General features: G+C 39.2%; 1 protein-coding gene across 1 annotated transcript; it reads left to right on the forward strand.

Moving 5' to 3' along the window:
* The first annotated feature begins 13,523 nt into the window (after positions 1-13,523).
* GPR150 (G protein-coupled receptor 150) lies at positions 13,524-14,801 on the forward strand. The gene has a single exon (XM_069492021.1). It carries the CDS (start codon positions 13,524-13,526, stop codon positions 14,799-14,801), a length of 1,278 nt encoding a protein of 425 aa, XP_069348122.1.
* The last annotated feature ends 9,737 nt before the right edge of the window (positions 14,802-24,538 follow it).

Below are 24,538 nucleotides of genomic sequence, written 5' to 3' on the forward strand. Positions count from 1 at the left end.
CATAGTTATAATTACATATTTTAAATGAAAAGTTTAATAGTTACTGATTTTAGCTACTTTGAAAGAGTGTATTATATTTTGAAATAAAATGCCAATGATTATAGGATTACATATTTTCAAAAATGGTTATTATCAAGACATTGATACCAACTTCAAACAATTTAATTGAAACATCAAAAGGATATAGCAAATACTGTAATATAAAAGTTATGTTCTTCTGAATAATATAGAATATAAAATATTTTAGTTATTTATGAACCGTAAAAGTTATGTGTGATTATTTGATGGTGTTTGATGCGTTATTTGTATTTGATGGGACCATTTCGATATATCTGAATTGAGTATTTGGCATATTTTGTGGGACATAGACCCTGAATGTAGCTGATATTATTACTTTTTTTTAAACAGGTAATATATGCACAGGGTAAAAGCTTCAAAAGGTACAAAAGGATTAACGGTGAGCATGAAGTCTCCCTCCTTTCCCAGTCCCCTGCCATCTCGCTCCCCTTTCAAGAGGCAACTTCTGAAACCACCTTCTTGGGCATTCTTTTAGAGACTGAATTTACATTTACAAACAAATGTATAGATTCTTTTTCCCCTACACAAACAGTACCATACTCTACACATTGTTCTGCTTCTTTTTTTTCCCCCACTTAATAGTAGACACCTGGAAGTGAAATTGCTGCATCAAGTATATCTGGAAAAATTGCACTACATACTACCAAATTACCTTTAAAGAAGTTATACTAATTGTTATTCTCACCAGCAATGCATGTCCTCACATCCTTTGCCAGCTTGATGTAAAAAAATATTTTTCTTCTTATAAATATGGGTAGGTCATATTTGCATATATTTAACAGCCATTGGAATTTGCTTTACTATGACTTTTCCTACTTCTATTCTTTGCCTGTTTTTCTGTTGGTTTCTGGTTTGGGGATTTTTTTAAATTAATTATAGGCATGCTTTAGATATTAGCTCCATGTAAGAGATTCTGTAAATATTTTCTTTCCAGTTTGTTATTGGCATTTGTCTTTTGACATGTTCTGGTGTTTTTTTTTTTATTTCAGCTTATTATGGGGGTACAAAAGTTCAGGTTATATATATTGCCCATACCCCCCCATGCCCCCGAGTCAGAGCTTCAAGCGTGTCCATTCCCCAGACAGTGCGCATCACACTCATCATGTAGGTATACACCCATCCCCTCCCCCCAGCCCCCACCTCTGTGTGATACCCAATTGGTGTTATTCCCAAATGTGCACTTAGGTGATGATCAGGGAAACCAATTTGCTGGTGAGTACATGTGGTGCTTATTTTTCCATTCTTGGGATACTTCACTTAATAGAATGGGTTCCAACTCTCTGCAGGAGAACAAAAGAGATTCTATATCACCGTTATTTCTTATAGCTGAGTAATACTCCATGGTATGTTCTGGTGTTTTTTACATATAGAAATTTGTATTTTCATGTAATCAAATTTATGAATCTTTGTACCCCATAAGTATATATAATTATGACTTGTCAATTTAAAATAATTTAAAATTTATTTATGAATAAAAAAATTATGTAACTTTGCTTTTGTGGTTTTGGGATTTTGTATCGTATTTAGAATGGTCTTTCCCATTTACCTCTTTTAAGATTTTTATTTTTCACCTTTAGATCTTTGACCCATCTGGAATGTATTACATATTAGAGATCTAACTTTAGGTTTTCTTTTAAATGGTTACCCAATTGACTTTTTATTTAGTAAACTATCTTTTGTCTCACTGGTTAAAAATATCACTTCATTAAATAATGTCTTTCATTGAATAAATTATCTTTTCCCCCATTGATTTGAATGGGGGAAAAGTCCTATTTACACTTATGCCTTTTCTGAACATTTTATTTTGCACTGGGCCATTCTATATTATTTATTAATCTGGTAGGACTAGTCCCTTTGCAACAGTTTTCTTTTTCAGAATTGCCCTAGCTACTCTTGCTCACTTAGTCTTTCCGTTCAAATTTAGAATAAGTTTGTCTAGTTACAAAAGTGAAAAATCCTATTAGTCTTTTCTATGAAATGAGTAAATGTATAGCCTAATTTAGAATTTCGTTCTTTATGATAGTTATTCTAAAGAATATAGTCAGCTTTTCCCTTTATTCTTTTTTCCTATCCCTCAATAGTATTCCAGTTTTTCTTCTACATATAGATCAGTTTCTCTGTAGAGATTTTTGAAAAGTAGGGACTTTAAAAAATAACTACATAGGCCCCAATCCACACCAATTGAATTATAATTCAAGGAGGGAGCCTGGGCATTGTTTTATACCATTTTGTTTGTTAATCCCTCCATGATCCTAATATGTAGCCAGAGTTGAGTTTATTCCCATTTGTTTTGTTATTTGTTATTTTTACTATTTTAAGTGAATCTTTCTTCCACTATATCTTCCAACTGGTTTTTGTTAATATATGCAAACTCTATTTCTATATATTTATTTTGTACCAAACCACTTGTTTGTAATAGTTTTTCAAAGCATATATTTTCTAAGTAAAAAAAAATTGTGAATAATAATTTTACATAACTTCATTACTTTTTCAAATTCTCTTTGAAGTTTTTTTCATGAGCCAATTCATCTCCTTTCTTTTGTTTATTCAGTGAATTTATATGATCTTATCTTTATGAATTTCTGAGAAATAAATTTCACTCCAATATATATCTGATATATTGTATCTACTTACATACTCTGAAAGGAAACCCTTAAGAGAAAGATCTCAATATTAGATTAATGTTAAAATTATATAAATCTACCTCCCATCTCCTAATTAAGCTTAAAGAACATAAAATAGCTCATATGTGCATGTATATGTTAGTTATTGGGGGAAAAGCAATAATAGAAATGTGGTTCTTAAAACATAGGCTTGTGATGATAAATATAATCCACATTCTACCCAAACCCTTCAAGATGCATTCATTGTGAGAATTTACCAAGCATCTACAATGTTTTCAGCATATTAAGTATAGGGTCATAATTAGGTACAATTGAATTTTCAGGACAACGTCTAATTCAAAATGATATTAATTTGAATTAGACCATGAACAGCCATAAAAACAGAATATTAAGAAACTCACAAAACCAAGACCTTATCTAATGCCAGAAACTGAAAAGAACTGACACTAATAAAAGCTGGATTGAGAGCAATTTGGGGGCCCCAATTTTTACTGTCTCCACTGCTACCACCCTATTCTAATCTACCATGATCTGTTGTTTGGAACTTTGCAACAGACTCACTCCCAAGAGGTATCCCTGAGTCTATCCTCGGCTTTCCTCAACTCAGCCAGAGTGATTCTTGTCAAATATAACTGCTCACATCACTGAATACTCAAACTCGCCACTGGTTTGTCATCTTTTCCCGTAAAAGCCAAAGACATCACAACAGCCTACAGGCCCTAAGTAATCTGGTCGCATGTTCTCTCCCAGACTCCATCTCCCTCCACACTCCCAGCTGGTTCACTCTGCTCCAGCCACACTGGCCTCACCGTCCCTCTCCAGGCATACCAGGCATGTATCACCTCAAGACCTTTGCACTTGTCAGATCTTTCTACCTGGAACGCAGTCCTTTCCTCAGACTTCTACATGACTCACTTTGTTAACTTTTTCAGGTCATTGCTTAAATGTCACTTCGCAAGATCTTTCCTGCTTTATTTGTCTCCATAAAAATCATTACCATCCAATATAGTGTGTGTTTTCCATGCTTTATTTGTTTATACTGTCTCTTACCTCTCCTAATCCCACCAGAATAAAAGCTCCATATGGGCATGGCTTTTCATCCTTTTTTCCCCCTAAAGTATCTCAAGTGCCTGACACATAGGAGAAGCTTAGTAAACTTGTTGAATCAATTTACTTGGAATTCTAGTTTTTCAGATATCACACTGATTTAGAAACCAACACATTAGGCTACAACAGAGCAGGGAGTAAAAGAGCATAGCCTTCTCAAAAAAGTAGAGCCTTCTAGGAACAGTAAATTCAAGCAAGATCCTGGAGAAAAGAGGCAACGAAGGGATTCTATCTTTTCTTAAATATTTTTTTAATTGACACAATTATTGTGCCTATTTATGCGGTATGGCATAACATTTCTATACATATGTGTGATGATCACATCAGGTTAATGAGAAATATCCATCACCTCAAACATTTCTTTTTGTTGGGAACATTCTAAATCTGCTCTTCTAGCTGTTGGAAAATATACAATAAATTTTTGTTAATTATAGTCACCCTATAGTGCTAGAGAACACTAGAACTTACTCCTCATATCTACCTGTACTTTCGCATCTGTTAACCAATCTTTGGCTATTCCCTATCTCTAGTAATCACCATTCTACTCTCTACTTCTGTAAGATCAACTTTTTTAGCTTCCATGTGAGTGAGAATATGCAGTATTTGTCTTTCTCTGCCTGGCTTATTTCGCTTAACATGATGTCCTCCAAGTTGATCCATGTTGCTGCAAATGAAAGAATTTTGTTATTTTTATGGCTAAATAGTATTCCATTGTGTATATGTGCCACATTATCTAGTCAGCCGTTGATGGACACTTAAGTTGATTCCATATCTTGGCTATTGTGAATAGTGCTGCAATAAACATGGGAGTGCAGATATCGCTTTTTGATATACTGATTTCCTTTCTTTTGGATATATACCCAGTAGTGAGATTGCGAGATCATGGTAGTTCTATGTTTAGTTTTTTTGAGGAACCTCCATACTGTTTCCCATAATGTCTGTACTAATTTCCATTCCCAACAACAGTGTATGAGTTCACCATTCTCCACATCCTCACCAGCATTTCTTATTTTTTGTCTTTTAGTTAATAGCCATTCTAACTGGAGTAAGATGATATCTCATTGTGATTTTATATTTTTCTATGAAAAAGGCTGTATGTTAAATATTTTAGGCTTTGTAAGCCATATGGTCTCTTTCACAGCTACTCAATTCTGCTGTTGTAGCATGAAAGCAGCAACAGACGCTATGTAAACAAATGAGCATGGCTATGTTCCAATAAAACTTTGTGTACAAAAATACAAGATTTGACCTGTGGGCCATAATTTTCTAAATGCTGATCTAGAACAATGGTTCACAACTTTGCTGCAAATTGGAATCACCTAAGGATGTTTAAAAAGTATTAATGCCTTGCTCCTACCCCAAGCTGTGGGATTTTTAAAAGCTTCCCAGGTGATTCAAATATGTAGCAAAATTTGGGAACCATTGATCTGGAATCTTGCTATGGTCCTAAAACAAGAAGCATCCACGTCCACTGAGAGCCTTATCTGTTTTAATTTGTCCTTGGTTTAAAAAAATGGATTTTCTATTCTTTCTACTAAATAGAAAGAGTAGAAGTCGTTTTCCATTTCATTGAACCCAGGGTATCCTAGTGAAAACTATTAGAATTAATGGAATTTGTTAAATGGCTACATATAGAAAAATCAATATATAACTATAAGAACAATCACAAGATAAAAATGGAAATTAGGGAAAATATTCCACTCATTATGACATCCTATAAAACAATTTCAATTTTAACAAGAGTTACAAAACTAGATTTTAAAAACTATAAGGCTCTATTGAAGTATATAAATAAGATATGAACATGGAATGGCAGCATGTTTTAGGGAGGGAGGATCTAATCTTAAAATATCACTTCCCCAAAATTAATATATAAATTTCATGCAATCCTGATTTTATTCCTAAGGTGATTTTTTGTTTGCTTGCTTGCTTTTTTTTTTTAATTGAACTAAATAGCCTTAAAAGTTTTTATGGAAAAATTAGTGTCTGAAGTAATTAATAGAATTATGGGAAAAGAATACTGAAGTGGGACTAATCTTACTAGTTGTTAAAACCATACTATAAACCACTGAATCAAACTGAGAACTTAGTGATCAGGGGGCATGAAACAAGAAAGACGACTCAACACAAACTAGGTAGGAAATAGAGATCTAGACCTGTGTTGGAACTAGTATTCCCTTCTACACTGGTCACATATTGTGTGTGTGTCTGTGTGTGTGTATACTGTTTATGATTATGTATATTAACTTCTCATTAGATAGAATTTTTAACCCCAACTTTTTTATCTTAACATTAAAAAGCAGAATCTTAAAAATAATTATTGGATCAAAAAATTATAATTACATGGTTTTTTAAAAAAATAAAAGTGAGAAAATTTAGAGGAGATTGGGTCACATTTAGGATGGTATGGCCATAGACAAAAATGAGAAAATTTAGAACAATATATCATAAAACCAAAACTATATTCAGGAGAATATTCTTAACCTTAAACTTTTATTATTAAGAGGAAATAAAAATGCACTGTTCAATTTTAAAAATTACCTAGAAAACAAAATATGCATAAATTTTGTAATATTTATGACAAAGAGATTTATATCCTTAAATAATGTTTTGAGAGTTCTGCTTCCACTTAGGATAGGAAAAGCTGCAAGGGAATATTGCTCCCACATAAATAACCACCACTAAAAGAAAAAAATAAAGCCTGATAATCTACAAAATCAAAACTTTTCTTGAGCCTCTCAGACCGACAGAGATTGCAAGGCAATAGGTGAACTGAATTCCAAAGGGTGGCAAACCCCTCCAAGGAGATGTGAGACACTCTAAACTGTTTTACCTTTGACAGAACATGGGAGGAAAAGCTACCAGCCAAAAATGTGGGTAAGAAAACAACTGATATTTTGACACATTCTTAAAGGCCAAATGCATGTGAAAATAACAGTAAAAACTCCAGGAACCCCCCCACACACAGGGAGTCCACACTGACTAACCAGCTTTCTTTCATGGACATCACCATCAACTCATATAGGAGACAGGGCAGGGACCAGATGGAGCACCCCCTGTCAGACACATGTGCAGATTGGGAATGGCTGCCTCTGGAGCACAAACACAAAACCCAGAACCTTTCCTCATTTAAAGCAAAACCCATTTGCCACTGTGGCAGGAGCAGGAAACCCTCTCAGCTCTAGTCCTCAGCAAAAGGTCAGCTGTCACTGGGGAGAGGTAGACTATAGCAAAAGCCATCTGCTGCTGAGGGAAATGGAGAAACCCAATCATGTCCAGAATCCTTCGTTACAAAGCAAAAGTCTCTCACAAAAGGGATAAGGACAGGAAACTTGCTCCTGGAAGTTACAAGGCAGAGTTCAGCTGCCATAGGGGGAAGTGACAGGAGTGTGGAGCAAGTCCTACACTTGAGAGTTAGGCCCCTCCTGGCCTGCATAAGACTGAGGTTGGAATAGGAGGGCCAGGAAAGCTACCCTGCTCCCACCATGAGCAACAGCACACTACTTGTGGGAGGTGGGCAGAAGAGTGGAGAGAGAAACATCCCCACCCAGACTCCCATGGCCAGGTGTGCAGGGCTGGCTGAAAGTTGAGGGTGGAACAAGAACACTAAGGAAAAACCCTCCAGCATCCCTGGCCTCACACTAATGCAAGATAGCAGTCTGGAGGAATTTTAAGTCAGTACTATTAAAATGACAACTATAGCAACAAAAAATCCAAACCTAACTCAACTACTGACTAGATTTACTCAACCGTCCACCTAATGGCCCAACAGATGAAGAAGCATTCCCATTTTCAGAAGTAAATACTATCTACATCAGTCATTATTATTCTCTGACATACAATATCTGGCATTCGGTCAAACTTACAAGGCAAAAAGAAAAAGAAAAAGAAAACAAGACCCATTTTTAAGAGATAAAACAGTAAACAGAACCAGACTGAGAGATGGCTCAGAGGTTGAAACTATCAGTAAGGAACTTTAAAATACTATGATATATGTTGAAGAATCTAGTGGAAAATATGTACAACATGCATGAACAGATGGGAAATCTCATCAGAGAGAAGGAAACTATAAAAAAAGAATAAAATGGATATACTAGAAATTAAAAACATGCTATCATGGATGAAGAATATCTTCAATTGCCTTAACAGCAGACTAGACACAGAAGAATTAGTGAACTTGGATATTGGCCATTAAAAATTTTTCAAAATAAAATACTGAATTTCAAAGGGTTACAAGCCCCTCTGAGGAGAGATGGGACAAAGGAACAAAAGAGTGAAAAAGTGGAGAAAAATAAAGCAGACCACCAAGAGCTGTGGGATAATATGAAATAGTATAATATATGTGTAATTCAAGACACAGAAGGAGAATAGAGAAAATGTAAGAAGAAATATTTGAAAACATAATTGCTGAGTATTTTCCAAAATTAATGAAAGACAACAAATCACCAACCTAAATGTTTAGAGAAGCCCCAGCAGTTTATACACAAAGAAAAGCACATATATAAGCACATCCTAGTCAAACTGTTGGAAAACACAGATAAGGAGAAAATCTTGAATGCAACTGCAGAAAAAAGAAACATTCCATACAAAAGAACAAAGATAAAAATTACAAAATTATGTCATTACAAAAATGAACAAAACCATCAAAAACTATACAAACCAGAAGACAATGATGCAACTTCCTTAAAGTACTGAAAGATAATATAACAATTCTGTCTTGAAAAAAATAAATATTTATAAATTAAATATTTTATATATAAATTATATATTTACATAAATCAGTAAAGATATTGAAAGAAAGAAAAACTGTCATCTTAGAGTGCTACACACCTGGCAAAATACCTGTCACAAATGCAGGTAAAATAAACACTTTGTAAGACCGAAAAAAAAAGCTAAGAGAATTTGTTGCCAGCAGACCTGAACTATAAGAAATGTTAAAGGACATTCTTCAAGCAGAAGGAAAATAACGCCAAATGAGAATCTGGATCTACACAAAGAGAGAACTTGGAAAACTCTTACATTGCATAAAATGGTACAGTCTCTGTGGAAAACAGTTTGGCAGTTCCTCAAAAAGTTAAACACAGAATTACCATATGACCCAGTAATTCCTCTCCTAGGTATATACCCAAGAGAACTGAAAACAGGGATTCACAGAAAAACCTGTACATAAATGTTCATAACAGAATTATTCACAATAGCCAAAAAGTGGAAACAACCCAATATCCAGCCTCTGATTAATGGATTAAAGAAAATTGGTAAATCCACACAATGGAGAACTAAGAGGAATGAAGTACTGTTACATGCTACAATATAGATGAATCTTAAAAACATTCAAAGTGAAAGAAGCCACACATAAAAGGCTACATATTATAGGATTATGTTTATATAAAACATCCAGAATAGGCAAATCCATAGAAACAAAGTAGATTAGTGGTTTCCAGCAGCTGGGGAAAGAAAAGAATGCATATGGGGTTTCTTTTCAGGATGATGAAAAAGTCCTAGAATTAGATAGTGGTGATGGTTGCACAAACTTGTGAATATACTAAAAAGCACCAAATTGTATACTTTAAAAGGCTGGATTTTAGGGTATGTAAGTTATATCTCAATTTTTAAAATGAAGAAATAATAAAACATTGTTTTACATCTATGAGAATGACAAACGACGCTCATACTGTAGGGACTATGGGAAAAAAGACACACACATTGCTTATGTCCCTTGTCAAGGGCAACTCAGCACCATGTATTAAAATGCTTTAAAAATGCATGTGGTCTGTCTTAGCAATTCCAATTACAAGATTTTATTGTAAAGTAATAACTGAATGTGTATGCTAGGATGTATGAAAAGAAATGTTCTTCACAGAATCATTTATAAAGTGAAAATCAGAAAACCTTTGTCCAAAAATAGGGGGTTATTTATATAATTATAATTCACTTAACAGTAAACAGACAATTATATCATATTTTTACTTATTGACATGGAAATCTATCCAAATACAATCTTAAGTGGAATAAAAGCAGGATGCAAAATGTTGCATATAGTATGATCTATTTTGGGAAATATGTAAATCTAATCATCATAGCGTGAAAGATGCGGAACTAAGTATTAACAATAGTTTTCTCTGGACAGTATGTTAGGTGATTTTTTTTGTGTGTCAATCTATATTGTCTAATTTTCTACTTTTATAAAAAAAATACTAAAATTTCAAAACATATATATCAAGCCTAATATCACCCATCCGGAAACAAATTAACATTATGCACCCCTGAAATGATACACCAAGGATGGCACCAACCTATGTCATATTCCTGCCAAAAAGTCTAACCTAATTATGTGGAAACACATCCAATGTTAAGGACATTCTGCAAAACATGTGTCATGCACTCTTCAAATGTCAGCAACATAAGACGAAAAAGAAAGACTGGGAGACTGTTCCAGATTAAAGACCACTAAAGAAATATTATAATTAAATACAATTCATAATCCTTGATTATGTTCAGCTCAGTGAGTGAAAATAAGCCCATAGCAAAACACATCTTTGTGAAATTTGTTAAAGACAAAGAAAACAATAGCAAGCTTCTAGAAAGGAAAAAACAATGATCACATGCAAACAAATCATAAATCAGAATGGCTTAAGGCTTCTCAACACAAACACTCTGAAGCCAGAAGGCAAGGGAGCAATGCCTTCAAAATTCAGAAGGAAAATTATTTTCCAAAATAGAATTCTAAACCCAGTCAAATCATCAGTTAAGCATGAGGGTGGAATAAAGAAATTGTCAGACATGTAAGAGCCCAAAAAGCTACTCTTTCTCAAGAAGTCACCGAAAACTGCTTTCTTCCTGAGCAAGGAAACAAAACAGTAAAGAAAAAATACATTAAATCCGAAAATGGGAGAAGCAGTATGAGATAAGCAAAAGGAATCTCTAGGATGATGATGAACTGAGACGCCAGGATGACCTCTGGGCTAGAGGGCAACCTGTCCAGACTGAATCTACATGACTCAAATAATGAGTACAATGAAGTCTCTCACTGCTTTGTCCTCTAGCTTTGCATGACCTTTTTAACCTTATGAAATACTGGATGATGTGTTCTACCAAAAGGGAAGAAATTAAGAAAAAAGATCAGAGATTTAAGAAATAGGAACTATAACCCAAGAGAAAGGCAGAGAGTTTCAATAATGACAACAAATCGATGTCCCCAGACAATAGTTACGCAGCAGGCCTAGAGAGAAATCAGCCCAAATAAAAGAAAAATGGAAGTCTCTGGTAAAGAGGTTTCCATGAAAAGAAATCAGAGTTGCTATACTATATTATGAAACTGACCTTGTAGAAATTGTATGGAGGGACTATTTGGAGGTATAGGAAGAATTAGCTATGGTCACAATGAAAAGTAAGAAAAGGCAATTATTAACTTCAAGAAAATAATGAGATTTGCAATATATCACTCAGCTGAGAATATTTTCATTTTATAGTAATGTAAACACAAAATATAGGTCTAACTCCATATTACAATATTACTGTATTAACAATATGGGAACAGGGAAACAGTGGGGACAGAGGTGTGCGTGCTAAATCTTTATCCTTATCTAATAAAAAGTAAATAGATAATATCTAAAATTGTTGAATCAATAAATAGCATCACACACTTACTATTTAGAATTATGGAAATAAGTAAATACCAGAAGCAACAGGAAATAGAGAAGTGGAAATGTATAGGACAAGGAACCCTGTTTATCAGTCTTCTAGTTCTCTTTGACTTTCAGAACTATGTGCATGTATTATTTTGATAACAATTAGTTTTAAAATCAATGTTTCATCAGATCTCACTAAAGTTCTGTGAAATGTAATTTCACTGGTAGAGTCTCGTTTTATAATATAAAAGGGCATTTCAACAAATTTGAGGCAAATTATAGAAGTATCTTGAAAATATTGACTGGGTACTGACTAGGAGAATCATTGAATGATGGCAATTGCTCAGAGAAAGCTCCCTGGAAAAAGTGGATTATAAACTGGGATGATGTGTGCTATACATAAAACTCTCTGAAGAGACAGTGTGCAAATCAGACTAGGATTTTAGATTTTCAAGGCTATCACTCTACCTCTTTCTTAAATGCCCCACCAAGAATGGTTATTCTTATATCTCCACAGAGTTACCTTGGGCTCCTCGGGATGATATTGGCATAGGTACCAAAGGCATTTTTTCTTAGTTGATGGATCTATAGTCAAGACAAGAATTTATGCTCAAAGTTATCTGAAATGCATCATATATCCATTAATTCATCAACTCAACACATATTCACTGATATCTACCATGTGTCAGACCTAGTGCAAGGCACTGCATACACAATGATGAAAATAATGAAGGTCTCTGGCCCAGGACAACAGCTTGGGAAATGGGATTCCTAGAGCAGCTGGCAAGATTATAATCTGTAGACACCAAAACCTCCTATCCTGTGCATCTCAAAGTTCCAAATGTTTCCTCAGCCTGGGAATGTGAACCCCAGCAAACGCCCACACCTCCCTGGCCCCCAGACCAAGAAGTACAGGAACTTCTCTTTTTACCACAATGAATGCGGAAGGTGCACAAAAGACAAATTGATGCTTACAACAGGAAAACTAAAATTTGTTTGTGAGGAGGCAGGGCTAAAATGAAAGAGCATTTAATCTAAACCATTTCCTGTGACTTGGATTTCTTTTTTAAAAATTGGCCGCCTTATCATTTTCTTAGTCACCTCTTCTCTAGGCTTATTGGAGGCGTAGTCCCTCCTAGCAACCTCCCATCTGCTGGAAAACAGAATCAAGAGAACGGGGAGCATGATGACACATCCCTCACTGGATGAAAATATTGGGGGAAAGCAATAAATGTACTACCTATTTGCATAAAACCTATTAATGCCCTCTTCAGACTGATGAAATGAATTTTTACAACACCGAGAGAGCAGCTGTGATCCACCGCTTCTAGTAATGAGGATTTGGAACAATCTGCAAACCACTGCCACTCCCAAAAACAACATCACTGAATTCAGTACTCTCTAATTAAAATACTCTCATTGTTGGGCAGAAGACGACACATCTTTACGCAAGCTTTATCTCATAGGTCTTCTATTTGCTCAAAACGCTATTAGGTTTCTTGTGTTCCTGTTTTTCTCATGCTAGTGAAGATTCGTGGCATTTCAAACCACATTTTTTTAAAAATCAGAATTAAGATTTATCCTATTATTTTCGTACTGGCAATCACGAAACTGTTAGGGCTGGGGGAAAGGCTTGTCTCCTGTGTTGGTCGGGGATAACATTAGCCTTTACAATGGCCAAGCAAAGCGACCTTCTGTCCTGCTGTGCGTTACATGTAAATAGCGAACGGGTGAGGTTCCCAGAGCCTAGAGGTGGCTCCCGGGAGGGCAGCGTCGGGGGCCACTGCAGAGAAGGGAAGAGGATCTGCTGGGATTAGGAGGGGAGACGCGGAGAAGGTGGAGAATAGGAATCATGTGTGTTCCTCGAGTGTACAACCCACATTTGAGTGACACATGACGAGGACGACCTATAAAAACAACTAAGCGCAAATCCTCCCGAATGCATCTCCCTTTCTGTGCGACTGCCTTTTCAACTAACTTTGGGAACTCGTAGACCCAGCGTCGCTCCCCGCGCCGCCTCGCCTCCACTTTGATTTCCCGCGTTCTGCCCGCCCTCTTCCGTGCCTCCTCTTCCTCCGGGCTAAGCATGGAGGATTCCTTTATCCCCTCAACTCTGCCGCCTGCGCCCAACCTCTCCGCACCCATCTTGCTGGGCTGGGGTCTCAACCTGACTTCCGGGCAGGAAGCCCTTGCCCCGGGGCCGCCCAACCGCCGCGTCCGCCTGGCCTTCCTGGGGGTCATCCTGGTTGCGGCGGTGGCAGGCAACACCACCGTGCTGTGCCGCCTGTGCGGCGGCGGCGGGCCCTGGGTGGGTCCCAAGCGTCGCAAGATGGACTTCCTCCTGTTGCAGCTGGCCCTGGCCGACCTGTACGCGTGCGGGGGCACCGCGCTGTCGCAGCTGGCCTGGGAACTGCTGGGCGAGCCGCGCGCGGCCGCCGGCGACCTGGCGTGCCGCTTCCTGCAGCTGCTGCAGGCATCCGGCCGGGGCGCCTCCGCCCACCTCGTGGTGCTCATCGCCCTCGAGCGCCAGCGCGCTGTGCGCCGTCCGCAGGGCCGGCCGCTGCCCGCGCGCGCCCTCGCCGCCCTGGGCTGGCTGCTGGCGCTGCTGCTGGCGCTGCCCCCGGCCTTCGTGGTGCGCGGGGGCACCTCCTCGCCGCCGCCCGCCGTGCCCCCGGCCACCGCCCGCGCCTGGCCCGGGGAGCGTCGCTGCCGCAGCATCTTCGAAGCTCTACCGCGCTGGCACCTGCAGGTCTACGCGCTCTACGAGGTCGTCGCGGGCTTCGCCGCGCCTGTCGCGGTCATGGGCATCGCTTGCGGCCGCCTGCTCTGTGTCTGGTGGCGGCACCGGCCCCAGGCCCCCGCGGGTGTGGCGTCCTCGTCGGCGAGTCCCAGCCGAGCCCCCGCGCCCAACGCGCTGCCCCGCGCCAAGGTGCAGAGCCTCAAGATGAGCCTGGTGCTGGCGCTGCTGTTCGTGGGCTGCCAGCTCCCCTACTTTGCAGCCCGGCTGGCGGCCGCGTGGTCGTCCGGGCCCGCGGGAGACTGGGAGGGAGGGGGCCTGTCGACGACGCTGCGCGTCGTGGGGGTGGCCAACAGCGCTCTCAATCCCTTCTTCTACCTCTTCTTCCAGGCGGCCGACGGCCGGCTCTGGCGGCGGCTGCGGAGGCGCCTGGGCGCTCTCTGCTGCGCGCGGGAGGGAGTCGCGGAGGACGATGATGGGGTCGGGGGCCACCAGGCGCTCCACCGGTACCGCTGGCCCCACCCGCATTATCACCACGCTCGCCGGGAGCAGGGGGAAGAGGGCTGCTTGCGCCCACCCCCGCCGCGCCCCAGACCCCTGCCTTGCTCCTGTGAAAGCGCCTTCTAGGTGCTGGATGGTCAGAGACAGGTCGTCTGTCGCAGTGGCGCAGGCTCCAGGGAACACGAGGCCGGCCAGGGTCTGTCTAGACCACAACGGACAGGATGGTCTCTGAGAGAGAGAGAGAGAGACACTGAACCTGTCCTCTTCCTCCACTCTTCTATTATATTTCTTTCTAATGTTTACATTTTCCTACACTTCTGATTTCTTCCCTCCAGTTTCTCTCACAGTTCCCTATTTGGAGACGAGAGAGTGTGCCATTGGGAAGTTGAAAAACAGAGTTACAGAGTTATTTTTGCAATTTTTTTTACACTCTTACAGTGTTCTAGATAAGACCATTTATTTTGGCTAAATTGCCAAACTTTCATTATTTGCTGTGTTGTCATCTATTTTTCCTTATTTTTGAGTCGTGCTTAAATCAAGTGTACCTTTGGGAGCAGCGAGTTTGCCTTTCTTTCCAGGAGGAAAATCCCCACATTGCTCTGCCTAGGCAGACTGAGAATTATGCCAGTAATACTGTCAGAAATGTAATCATGCTGTCACTTCAGAGCCACAGAGTATTTGTAAAATAAAAACATTTCCCACGGAACAATTAGTACTTTTTTTTTTTTTTACATGGTAATGTGTTTTCTCAGAAGAAAATCAGTGTGGCCTTTATTTCCAGTCTAGCTTCTACTTCAATAGAAGCTGAGATTGTAGGATGGAAGCATAAAAGCTTCCCTTGGTCCATTTCAAATATGCCTGGTTTCTGCAGGAAATTGTTTCTGTGCCCAAACCAGCCTTTCTAAAGCTGCCATGTTGTGCCCAGATGGAGCCTCTTCGTGCAAAGTGCCCAGCAAACCAAAGAAGGGAAGCACCAAGGTGGGGCTTATGGGCGGGGCTCACTGTCCCAGATGGAGCCTCAGGGAGATTTGCAGCTGGGAAGGAAGCTGAGACCCCAGGAAGTTGCATGTGTATACAAAACTCCCTTTTAAAAAATGAATTCAGTGTCTACTGGTGTGCATTACTGAAACAAGGTCAAGGAGCAGATTTGATTGGTAACCTCCTCTTCTTAACTATTCTTGGTTCTAGAAAGAAGTGGCAACACTGATGAACAGTATATCCATGTGTTTATCAGTGACTTTGATCTGAGGATCTGAAGCTTTCCATTATGTGTTTCTTGTTCATGCACTAATACAACACTGAGATGCAGAAAGGGGAAACAGTTGGTTAACACTTTTTTTTATAGAGCCAGTGCTCTCTCAGGGCTCTTTGTTTTGTTCACCGATATATCCCAAATGCTTAACAATGCTCCACACAATACATATTTGTTGCCTGATCCATCATATGAGTTATTCATCATCATCAGGCAGAGACAGAATAGATAAAAGATATACAAAAAAATTGCTAAGCTTGGCTTACCTTCTCCTAAAATGTTGGCAACAGATGTCACGGAGTTATAGATTTTCTTTCTCTCTTTTCTCCTCCCCACCCTGCTGAAGATGCTGTGGTTTGCAAAATACCAGGAATAAGTCAGCCAAAGAAAGAATACAGTTGTCTTCATGAACCTAAGTCTTGGTTATAGCATTATTTTTATTTGTTAATAAACATTTATTACCTGCTTGTTTTGTGCCAGATAACATGCTAGGCATTGGAGATGCTAAGATAAGACAACTTTTCCCTCAAAGACCTTATAGTCAAATATAGGAGGCAATTAATCTTATAATTACACTGCAGTGTCGTATGTGTTTTAATAGTCCAGTAAGGGTGCTGGGAGCACTGAGAAGGAGCATCTGACAACCTTGGGGAACTGAGTGGGACGGGGGAGAATTAGGAAAGGCTCACCAAAAGAGGCTAAGTCTTGAAGGCTGGGTTGGGGTGACCCACGTCAGGGAGGGTGTTCTAGGCAATGGGGAATAGCATTTGTAATGTGTAGGGGAAATAGAACATAGCATGGTCAAGTAATGACAATAATTGAAATGTCTAGCATTAACGTGCCTGTGCAGCCTGACCTAACGGGATATGTTGTCAGAGATTTGACCTGGACCCACTGAGACAGGTCTGTGTGCCAGGCCAAGAAAGCAAAAAGTAGCCTTTGAGGAATTTAATCAGAGTTGTAACAAAATCAAATTTGAATTTTGGAAAAGTCATTTCAATGATGGCATGAGGGATCAACAAATTGAAAGGGTAGGAATGCCTAGAGGCAGAGATTGAAGCAGAGGCTCAGAGAGTCCTCAAAGTGTGATTTGTAATGTTGCACCGCTTACAATGATCTAAACTGAGATAATAAATTTAAGGCAGCTGAGTCAGGTTCTCTGTTGCGACTACCCTAACACAAAAGCTAGTTCAGCTGACTTCAACTTACTATCTTACATGAAGTCCAGTGATGGGGCTACTCCAGGGTTGGTTAATTAAGTAGCTTAACTTCATAATTGAGGGCTATGATGGCTGGGTTAAGGGATGCCCAGGTAGCTGGTAAAACATTTCTGGGTGTGTCAGAAAAGATTAACATTTGAATCAGTAGATTGAATGAAGAAGATTGGTCCTCACCAATGTCAGCAGGAATCATCCAATCTGTTGTGGGCCCACCCAATTAGAACGAAAAGGTGAAGGAAGTGCAAATTCACTCTCTGCTTGGGCTGGGACATCCATCTTCTCCTGCCCTTACATAGTGAACCTTCTGTTCTTGGGCCCCCATACTCCAGGACTTATACTAGCAGCAGCACCGCCACCCCCAACCTGGTTCCCAGGCCTTCAGTCTCAGACGAAATGATATCACCAGCTCTCCTGGTGCTCAGCTTGCAGACAGCATATGGCGGGACTTCTCAGCCTCCATAAGCACACGAGCCAGTTCCCATAATAAATCTCCTCTTATACCCTTGACTAATACAAAGACTCAGATCTTTTTCATCTTTTCATTCTGCCATCCTGAGCGGTGGACTTGACACTCAGGCCAGTTTCCCTTGAGGTCACAAAATGGCTGCTGCAGTGTCAGGCATCACATTAAAAAATAACAAAGTCCAGATAAAGAAGAATTTCTCTTTTTTGCTGTCTTTATAAGAATGAAGAAACATTTCTCAGAAGTCCCCAACAGACCATCCTGCATGGCTTATTGGCCATACCTTTATCATATGTCCATATCTGGACCTATCATTGCAAGGAAAGTGGGTCCTCCATGATTGGCTTGGACATGGTACTGAGGATATGAATTGCATGAGGTAGAGAATGGAAAAAACAAGGACCTACAGTAAGAAAGAAGGGAAAATGCTTGTTGGGAGGACAAGACCGAACCCTTTAAACAATTGTAAAAGTGTTAGAGATTGAGGTTTCAGCTGATTGCCAGCTAGAAACTTTGTGAATTCTCCAACTGGATTGGAAATACAGAATGGCCAACTCAAGATGTAAATTCAAAATCTGATTAAACAGATTTTTTTGCCTAGATTTTGTAGAAGACTTAGTTAAGCCCAATTCATACCAAAATGCTTCTCTTCTCTAAGGAAGGAACTTCCTCTCATTTTAACTAAATCTGAAACTTGAAGGTAGAACTAGGTGACTTGGTTCCCATCCCTAGAGGCATTTGTGGGTCAAAAAATTTGAAGCATGCCTCAGAATGGCCATTCTGTTGGTGTTGACCCCAGGAATCCACATTCCTATAGGCGACCCAGAGATTCAGTTGTGTCCTAGTCCAAGAAGGCCCCTGAAGATTACTTAAATTTAGACTCTTGCTAGAGTAGGAATACTATTCACATCACATAGCAAAGGTAAATAAGCAGGCTGGCCATGAAATTGTCCTCTTTTATAGATATCACCCGAATAGGAAACAACTAGAGGAGAAACCAGATCCATATAATTGGAATTTAGACAGAATTAAAATGGCCTCATAAAATCGAGAAATAACATCCCCCTACCCATTGTATATTCCCCTTGGAGTTAGATTTTAACAAAGCCACTGCACAGAGGCCTGAACTATAGAACTTTGGGGGGGGCACTTTTCATATAGAAGAAGATGTGAACAAATGTTCACGTGAACACCAGAGTTGAGCAATGTGGCATTCCTGATTTTAATAGAATTTTAAAGACCAAATGCAAAGAATTCTATATCTTGAAAATAAGAATACAGTAATATACTAAAATACATTACTTACTAAACATTACTTACTAAAATAAGTAAACGTGACCTATGACATAATTTGAAACAGAAAGTATGTAGAAAATAGCCAGGATCATAAATAAAACACAACTAGTGATTAGCTATAAATTACATAGTAAAAATAGAATAGTCTGGCTCATTTGTGGATGAGAAAATAGATTTAAAACAGTTTTCTTCTAAGCTACTTCCTAGAAAACGTGGAAGAAGTTAGAAAACTTGAGGCGTTTTGCTTCCAATCCTAAAAATGTTCTGACTTGATGAAAGGGAAAATGTTATAATAAAAATGAATTGTCTGGTTAAATTAAACAGATACTTTGCTGAGTTGGGAGGCAGTGTAATATATTCAGAGTATTCAGAGTCTAAAGACCTAAACTTGACTTTCATCACTACACTTAGTACCTGGGTGACTTTAGGCAGTTTGCTGAATATTTTTGAGTCTTGATTTTCTCACCAATAAAATGGAGGTTATACTATCTCCTTCATAGGATTAATGTATGTAAAATACTTGACTAGGTGGGGTTGGGGTAGTCTTGTCAGTTTGTCTCTTTAGACTCCCTCAATACACGATAGCTATTGTTATTTTCTGACACTGGGCTGTGAGAGATAAAAATCCAGTTGAATAACAGTACACGAAGGGAAACTGAAGATCTTGGAGAATCACCGTGGAAGATCAATGCAACAATGCTGGTACTTGGTAATAGGGAGTTGGGCCTTACAGAAGGTGCAGTGGGCATTGTTGATTGCCTTCCTAGCATCCATTTCTCTTTTTCTAACAGATGTCAGATTCTTATCCAGGTGTCTATGCCTTTCTTGAACAGTCAATCAGGTGCTCTGAGGGAACCCCGATGCTGACCCTGTCCCACGCCAAGACTGGGCCTTGATTAGTCTAAGCCCATCAATGCAATTCCATCCCTTTCACCACCATCTCTTGCTCAGGAATGCTCATGGGACCCAGCAAAAGCCAATGAGCATGAAGGAAGCTTTTCAGGGCATCTAAGAAGGAAGCTCTTAACTCTTCTGGGAGAGGCATGGGAGTTAGCACATTCTCTGTCTCTCTCACACTGAAGGTAAATGAGGAAGCACACAACCCTGACGGCTGCTGCAGCCACCTCTGACCAGGAGGGGAGCCAGCCAAAAGATGAAGTCAATATTGTGGATATGTCAGAATGAAGAGACAGAAAACACTTAGGTCCTTAATGACCTCACTGAGATGTCAGACCAAACACCACTGACGCTTAGCCATTGGATGTCCTGGTAAATAAGCCAATATATTGAACATCCCCAAAGCACAGGCAACCAAAGCAAAATTGGACAAATGGGATCACATCAAGCTAAAAAGCTGCTTACACAGCAAAGGAAAAAATCAACAAAGGGAAGAGAGAACCAACAGCATGGGAGAAAATATTTGCAAACTACCTGTCTGACAAGGGATTAACAACTAGAATATATAAGGACCTCCAACGACTCAATAGGAAAAAATCAATATATTTTCTTATCGCTTAAAGCAGTTGTGTTGAATTTTCTGTTATTTGTAGCAACAAGCAGTCTCTAACTGAAGTAGAAGCTTGGAAAGAAAAAGAGTCCCATTTTAGCCTATTGCATAATGGCTTATGTTCTTTATCAAAGAATCAGGAACATTCCAAGTGTACTTTTATTTAGTCCATCAACCAATAAGTACTGAGGCATTGTATTGGACACTGTATTGGGCAGAGTGGGGCAAACCAGAGAAAATCAAATTTATAACTCTTGCATTTTAAAAATATGGATTCTATGAAGAACTATAATTTTTATGATAAGCACTTTGTTGAGAAACTTCAACCTACAATTGTTTATATTAAAGGACATTATTTGCAAACTCTTTCCATTGTTAATTTTATTAATTAATTAGTTCATTTATTTGATATTTATTTATTAAAGAGCCAACATATACACAGCACTATATGAATTTTGTTGTATACATAGATATATATTTCTTATCACATACATATATTTTATTTAAAATTTAACTTTTGTGGCCTGGTGCAGTGGCTCACGCTTATAATCCTAACCCTTTGGGAGGTCAAGGAGGGAGGATTGCTTGAGGCCAGGAGTTTGAGACCAGCCTGAACAACATAATGAGACCCTGTCTCTACAAAAAATAGAAAAAAATTAGCCAGGTATGCGTGGTGGCACATTCCTGTGGTCCTAGCTACTCAGGAGACTGAAGTAGAAGAATAGCTTGAGCCTAGGAGTTTGAGGTTGCAGTGAGCTATGAGTTGAAATTTAGGCCCAACTGTTGTTAATCTGTAGTATACAGATGATTAAAAATTTAGCCTGAATCATCATCCCTGAGGTTATACTAAGATATAGGATTTGGGTAATGCCTACTATACATTCAAGAAAAAGTATGCAAGCTTTGACCGTCATCCATCTGGCCAGTGAAGTCATACTATTGAGCTAACAGCATTAGACCTGCTCTTTCTCAGCAAGTAGGATGAGTTCTTAAAGTGCATTTTGAGTTTTCTAAAAGATTTTTATTCTTCACTGAGCATTTATCATTATTGTTTATTTTTAAATGTAGCTACTGAGAGCTTGGCCTAGCCAAGCATGTCCCAGAGTGCACTTTGTGAAGCAGCAGATGCTTCAGTATTAACATTAATTTAAGGGAAAAAAAAGAGTTTCATAGTCAAATGTTTGGAACAGTAGGTTAAATAGGCTTCTTTCTTTTTTTCTTAACTTTTTATAATAAAATATACAGAAAAGTTAAAAGAATAATACAAAAGAACACCCACATATTCACCACTAAAATTCAACAGTTGTTAACATTTTGTCATATTTGCCTTTATGTATATATAGTTGTTGGTGGTGAATAACTTGAAATCAGTTACAGAACACATGATATCATTATGTAATACTTCACCTCTAAACACGTCAGCAGGCAGCTTCTAAGACTGGTGGTCGCTAAACCCCAGGCCATGGACCAATACCAATTTGGAGCTTGTTAGGAACTGGGCCACATCGCCACCCGAGCTCTGCCTCCCCTGACAATCATCTGTGGAAAAATTGTCTTCCATGAAACCAGTCCCTGGTGCCAAAAAGGTTGGAGACCACTGTCCTAAGACATTTTTACATAACCACAAAATCATTATTTAACTAAAGAAAATTAATAATAATTCTCCCTAATATCCAGTCTATATTCAAATTTTCATTTTTGTTCTCAATATACTTGTATGGACTTTTTATTTTGAACCAAAATCTGCTTACAGTTTACACACTGCATTTGATGATTATGTCTGTTTAGTCGCTTTTATTCTAAACAGTCCTCCTGACCTTTCAAAAAATGATATTGTGTTTTTAAAAAGACCAACCTAGTTGTCTTGTGGAATATCCCACATTCTAGATTTTTCTGAATATTTTCTCATGGTATCTTCTAATGTATTCCTCTCTCCTCAACCAGGTCTCTTTATAGCAGTACCTTTCAGAGACTTTAATATTTCAATGGGCAAAATGACTCTCCATGTGGATGCCTTCTAGGAGAATCTGCCATCTTCACAATGACCCCTTCTTTGGGAATTGTTCACACCTCCGAAACACACACACACACACACACACACACACACACACAGACACAGAGGCTCCCAGCCATCACATATGGATTCTGTAATCCCGTCTTCCAGGATAGTTCATTAAAACCATCCCCTTGAAGACTACAACAAATATGACAGATGATTATAGAAATTTGGACAGATTTAAGGAAGAGAAAGACTAGGAAAATCAGAATAAAATACTTGGAATTTTCAGGTGAGTTCAAAAGTGATACAGTTATTGTGGTTGCAGATATCAGTGATGCCTGCACCTTGAGCAAGGAGGCAAGAGAAACGTGCTGAGTTAGGGCTCTAGGGAAAGCACAAACAAGATGACATATATTAAAGCAGAGCCAGGCTGGACAGTACAGGTCAGGCTAAGATGTTTATTTAAGGGAAGGTTATCTCCTGTTGGAATCATCCAACTAAAGGAAATCTGGTTTGCACAGGGGATTTTTGGGGGCTGACTAAGAAATAATATTCTAGGCTAGAAAGCAAGAAGAAAGAAAAAGCAACAAAGGCAGGCACTAAGTTTTGGCAAACAGTGTATGTGACAGAGAAAGAAAGAGACCAATTTAAGAAGCAAATTAAACTGTTACAAACTCAGCTGAGCTTTTCTAGAAGGAATTAGGGGCACAGCAGAGGGGACCAAAGCATTGAAGACATATTCCAGCATGCAAATCCTGGAACATTTAAGACTTGGGAAAAGGCAGTGTCTTGAAGAGCACGTGGCAGAGGTATCATTGCTCCCTAAGACCTGAAGAAGCCAGATTCAGAAGCATCAACAGCAGAGTCAGGAATGTGCCCCAAGAGAAATACTGAGGCATCATCCCTAGGAAGCAAATTGCATGAATCTAAGTAAATCCATAACAAGAGGGGGTGAAGTCAGCCACTGTGTTCAGGACATAAAATGCGGCCCACAAGAGATGTGGAGACATTGACATCAAATACTAGAGCCCACCCTCAATGCAGCACACACATGGCAGAAACCCCAGCCCCAGCAGTGTTAGATAAGAACACATATCCCTCACCCTTGGGTTTCATGTGAAAGGACTTCAATTAGACTAACACTACTGGACTTTCTCCCCCGTTGGGGTTGGAAGGGTCTATGAAAAATGAAACAAACAACAACTAAAAAACAAAAACCAAAAACTTCTCCATATCTGAATTCTAAACCAATGTCTAGGGAGAAATTGAGGTTTGGAGATTAATCTCTTGCAAGGTAAAGCCCAAAGATATCAAAAGTCAAAGGATCAAAGTTCAAAAATCAAAATTTCCTGCACTGGTATGAAAAAAGTAAAGCTCTTCCCTATTTCTGATTCTGCACAGTCTCCGCTGGAGAGGTTTCTGAAGCCTTTGGCAGCTGCAACTGCAGCCTGTCTCTCCCTGGAACAGGTCGTTCTTTTAGCACCTTTGAAGTTCTATTTGTTCAATTCTCATTTTTCTGATGAGCTTCACTTTTTAAAAGGGTTAAAGGGTTAAAAGTTTTCCTATAATTTTGTCCTGCTCTCCAAGGTCTTTGTGACCTCCCCACCTCTGCTGAGACCCAACATGGCAGAATGAATATGTTCTGAACATTGTTCAAGGTCAAGGAACAGCAGTCTGCACCCTGAGTCCCACATCACCTAAGGCCCTCTAGGCTTTGCCTTTGCTGGGCCCAAGTAAATCTGTGCATGTTTGCTAAGTTTGGCTTGGTACAAATGGCCAGTGTTTGGCTTCAGGCTCAGTGCAGACTACGTGATGTTTGCTGACCACACTTTCTTCTCCAACCCTCACTTATGGTCAGCTGTGTATCATTTGCTTACTGCCCAGAACCTGGAGTTCCACCAGAAGATAAAAATCAGAAGTGAATGAGAAGTGTTTCAGCACTTAAAATCTTCAACCTTCACTCACATCTCCTGGTATGTTCACCTTAGCCCCTTTCTTATCCTTTCTACCAATCTGTTCACCTGCAGAAGAGGGTATAATCTAGTCTTATCCCCTAAAGTGGCAGCAGTTTGATACATAAATTTAATTCAGGAGGTAGCAGTGTGAATACATAAGTTTAATTCAGG

Source organism: Eulemur rufifrons, chromosome 17, assembly GCF_041146395.1.
Source record: "Eulemur rufifrons isolate Redbay chromosome 17, OSU_ERuf_1, whole genome shotgun sequence".
Taxonomy (NCBI): domain Eukaryota; kingdom Metazoa; phylum Chordata; class Mammalia; order Primates; family Lemuridae; genus Eulemur; species Eulemur rufifrons.

Excerpts from the sequence above, each read along its gene's own strand:
- GPR150 (XM_069492021.1), top strand. The coding sequence starts at position 13,524 with ATGGAGGATTCCTTTATCCCCTCAACTCTGCCGCCTGCGCCCAACCTC.